The sequence below is a fragment of the Puccinia triticina genome, chromosome 17A (assembly GCF_026914185.1).
Source record: "Puccinia triticina chromosome 17A, complete sequence".
NCBI lineage: Eukaryota > Fungi > Basidiomycota > Pucciniomycetes > Pucciniales > Pucciniaceae > Puccinia > Puccinia triticina.
In genome coordinates, this window is record NC_070574.1 from 997,474 (window position 1) to 1,001,593 (window position 4,120).

A 4,120-nucleotide genomic window follows, 5' to 3' on the forward strand; every position below is an offset into this window, starting at 1 on the left:
ATGCCTGGCTTCATCCAATCTATCAAATCACGCCTTCCTCAATCCCCCTTCAGCCCTCCCAAACAGAGTGCTCCCCTCATACCATCTATCGACGCGGGTGAACCTGTGGAAGAGGCCCCGCAGCAAGAGCAGCAGCCCTCGGCCGAAATCCTTCCTGCGGAGGCACTCATCGCACCCAATTCATCAACGGTGGCATTGACCCTCACGCCCGTTAACGGTGTCTCCAGCCAACAACCATCAGATGACGGTGAGGTACCTGAGACTGGTAAGTCAATTGTATCGGATTTGTCCCCTGCGGATGACGTGCCTTATTCCCTAGCTTGCCTCGTTTCCTCACAGCCGAAGAATCTGCTGCTGAGCCCGAGCCCACAGCTCAGTCTGAAGCCGTGGCGCCTCATGCTGAGGCAACACCCGAGGTGTCAGAAGCGGACCCATCAGCCGACGTGCCCACTTCTGTCGAGCCCCAAGCACCGGTCGCAACTCCGCTGTCAGATGTCACTGAAGAGCCTGCCGTTCCTGAGGTGGACACCGCCGAAGTTGCGCCCGAAGCAATCGCCCCTGAGCCTGCATCGGACTCGATTCCATCCGAGCTGCCCATAGCAAGTGAAACCGCGCAGAACATGCAAGAAGTCCTAATCGAGGCCCCAACACCCAGTGAGGCCGTCAAGCCAGCCGCACCCAGATCCAAAAGGTCGATTTCTCGCAAGGAGCCTCCGGTACTAGAGCCTGCCGAGCTCGCCGCTGCAGTGGCAGCACCTATTGGTGAGTTAACATCTTCATCACTACGTACTGACACTTACATAGCTAATTCTCGCCTTCAGAAGATACGCCCGTTGCAGCACTCCCAATCCTTCAGGTCGAAGGTGTCACCGCTGACGCCGATCTTGTCAAAGAGGCTTCCACACCCGACAAAGAGGCTTCCACACCCGAGGTGAAGGAAGTCAAACTGAAGAAAAAGCGATTCATGATGTCTCCCTTGAAGAAGAGCTTTTCCTCCAACACCTCGACTGATGGCAACAGCACCGACGAATCAGCGCACGCCAAGCCCAAGAAAAACCAGCCCTTAGCAGGCAGGTTCAAGCATGTCCTGGGCCACGTGAAATCCAAAGGTGTGTCCTACTTGCATCCCTTACATACTGTGCCCCGCAGCTAAAACCAATCTTCTTTGTCTGTCGCAGTCAAAAAAGACAAGGATTCCGACAAGGCGCGTTCCCAGCCCTCGGCTGATAATGCAGTCCTCACTGACGACGCGGGCTCGAATGACCACGCCGACTCCAGCGGTGTCGTTACTCCGTCTGAGGAACCCAGCGTGGTCGCAGGCCCCATTGATGCTGTTGTTCCCATCGATAGTACGGTCACTGCTTGATCGCGAACTCTCGTCTGCTCGCCGTTTCTTTTGAATTCGTTTGTTTTTGTATATATTTGCAGTAAAACTTGTATTTGCTCCACCACGCGTTTAATATCCTCAGGATCTTCAGTTTTGTTGCAGTCCTCCTTTCTCAAATCTCACCCACTCGGCCAATCTCCCCCCCATAATCATCTTTATCTCTATCTTTTCACCGCATACGCACGAACACATTCATGAAATCATACCATCTCTCTTCTATTCACTCATCTGTCATTACATGTGGATCGTAGCGTCTTTATCCAGACCCGCTGGGGCGTCTGTGGTTCGGGAGACCGTGCTATGATGTCAGCTTCTTTCCTCCGCGCGTAGGGCTTATCCCTGCCGTGTGAGAGAAGCTCAAAGGGAGGCAGCAGCAGCTGGTGTGACCGTCCACCCCCCCTCGACCCTCTCACGGGAGTCTTTGGAAGTTACTCGCTGGTCTCCGGGGCCCAACTGACAGCCCAGCGAAGTGCTCATACACCGCACTAAGCCAAAACGGTGCGAAAGCGCCATGGCACCTCAGCTGCTTCGGCTGTAAGGTTCAGACCGGAATCCAGACATCCTCCGGCTTGCAGGGCGGTGTCCTCATACTGGCCGTTATCTAGCCTTGGCGCATGGGTGGTCGTGGGTGGTCGCCATCCAGGCGGGTACAGGGCGCCCATACAGCCTCCCATATACCCACCGGGCTCAACTGGGAGAGCGCCCGCCGGGCAGCGTTTCTCTAACAACTGTCTGAAAACCTCAAGTCTGTTTATTTTGTACTCAGGAGGCTTTCCAGGCGTATCGGGTCGTCTTTTCATTGCACAGTAGTCCAGTGGCAGGGTAGACCAGTTGGTACATATTTACATATGTACATATGTGCTGGGATTTATAAGTCTTGATCTGTGATAATCACGTTGCTTCATCCCCCAATTTCCACCCCTCATTCCACCCCTCACCAGAACCAAAGGCAATATCGCCGGTCACGTCAAATTTCACTCTGTGAACTCCATCCCGCCATGCACGTTTTCAAGCTCGCACTTCCTTTTTTTGCCGTGGTTTGCGGTGTCACACGCGGTGCCACAACTCAAGCTGAGCCGCACGTGCTATGCACGGGGATTCATCCCCATTGCTTCTGCGCAGTGGACGCCAGAAATTATGGACCAACTGCAAGATGGGCCGGTGAGTGGCACTTTATGATATTGGCGACATTCAACCTCTTCACTCCAATTGATCATCCTGATCAATAATGGTTTTTTCTGTTGATGAATCAAATAGTTACTCGTAAATGCAGAGATTTGCAAAACTATAATTTTGGACCCTGTTTTCTAGAAATTGGATACCCCGGTTTCCCACCTCAGGCCTTTTGTTGTGATAAAACTGTCACTAAAGTTGGCCAGGCAACCGTGAGTACCATGTCATCATATCAGAACTCACCCGTAATTTTACCTGACTTTGGCTTTATTCACCAGGCTGAAGCGCTAAACAAAAATTGCATAATGAGAGATCCTCGTTGATGAAACTCGAGCTTTGCTTTGGTAAGACAAACCGCACCCGTCTGCGCAAACAACGAACCCCCAGACGGTCGACCAGCGTCGAAGTAAAAGGAAAATCCGGGCATTTCTTTCCTATTTTCATGTGAACTTGTAGATTTCAGCACATCTTGATTTTCAACGTTACCTTAATCTTTTGTACAAAATCCCCTTATCCCTATTTCATTGCGGGGGCAGATACTTATAATTCGAAAAAAATTTGTATTGTGAATTTATTCTCATCAAAAACACATAAATACACTTTACTTTCTTGTAAATCAATCCATACCTGTTTGTTTTCAGTCATGTCAGAAGATTATCCAGACAACATTTCATGCTATTGTCAAGCAGTTCCCTTGACAAAGCGAAAGCCTTGCATAAAATCGTGAGTTATGCTGGTATGATTTTATCAACAGTGGGCCAGCTACGCTAACAGTAGCTGTTGTGTAGCGTAATGTTAGCTTTTTTAGCTACGCTACGCAAAGGTTACTCTTAGCGACCGGAATTATCCCGCTAACGCTACTCAATAAGAAGAAAAGCGCAAAAAAGCGCCTACGTAGCGTTAGCGGGTTTTTTTTAACAGCCGCTAAACGCTACATACTTGTGTGGGTAGCGCTAGCTTGACAAAGCCACTCAAACAGAGGTCCGGGGGACCCGCGCAGAGCGCTCCCCGTAGGAGAGGCTTACTTGCTATCCCTCAATTTTGGCAGGAGCAGAAGGGATATTCAGTGCAAAAAATAAACATACAGCCGTATAAATTGTAATAAAAACAATAAAAGAAAACTGAATAGACAGTCTTGTAGCCTTGATAAATGCGCAAATTTTGAGACCATCCGCACCGGGCACTAAGTTAGCCTGGATTAGGGCACTTAGTTTGACCCTGCAACCGCATTGGGTTGGATCAACCGGGGATCAACTTGACCTGGAGCTTGGTTTGGAGCTAGTGGGGTATAAGGCTAGCCCCCGCTAGTCCTCGGACTAACCTCTAAAATGAATATGCATCATGCTCAATGGCATGAACTCTATGTGTTTAGGTGCCAAACACATACCATACAGGCACCTAATCACATAATCTCCGACAGCCTCGGACCTCCCAATCTACACCGATGCGGTCGGCCACTTGGATTAGCTTACTCCAACCGTAATCCAAGCTAGTTAGTCCAGACTAACTTAGCAATGGATGCGGATGCTCTGATGTTTGTTACCGGGAGCACTAGCGGGA

At 50.2% G+C, this 4,120-nt stretch overlaps 2 protein-coding genes across 2 annotated transcripts; both read left to right on the plus strand.

Moving 5' to 3' along the window:
* Positions 1 to 1,366, plus strand: PtA15_17A85 (uncharacterized protein; the record flags this gene model as incomplete). The annotated part of the gene is made up of 4 exons (XM_053164591.1): positions 1 to 265; positions 340 to 762; positions 822 to 1,109; positions 1,179 to 1,366. The coding sequence occupies 4 exons, from the start codon at positions 1 to 3 to the stop codon at positions 1,364 to 1,366; spliced, it is 1,164 nt and encodes a 387-aa protein (XP_053028159.1).
* A 1,019-nt stretch (positions 1,367 to 2,385) lies between these two features.
* Positions 2,386 to 2,883, plus strand: PtA15_17A86 (uncharacterized protein; the record flags this gene model as incomplete). The annotated part of the gene is made up of 3 exons (XM_053164592.1): positions 2,386 to 2,548; positions 2,645 to 2,772; positions 2,839 to 2,883. The coding sequence occupies 3 exons, from the start codon at positions 2,386 to 2,388 to the stop codon at positions 2,881 to 2,883; spliced, it is 336 nt and encodes a 111-aa protein (XP_053028160.1).
* Positions 2,884 to 4,120: the final 1,237 nt, after the last annotated feature.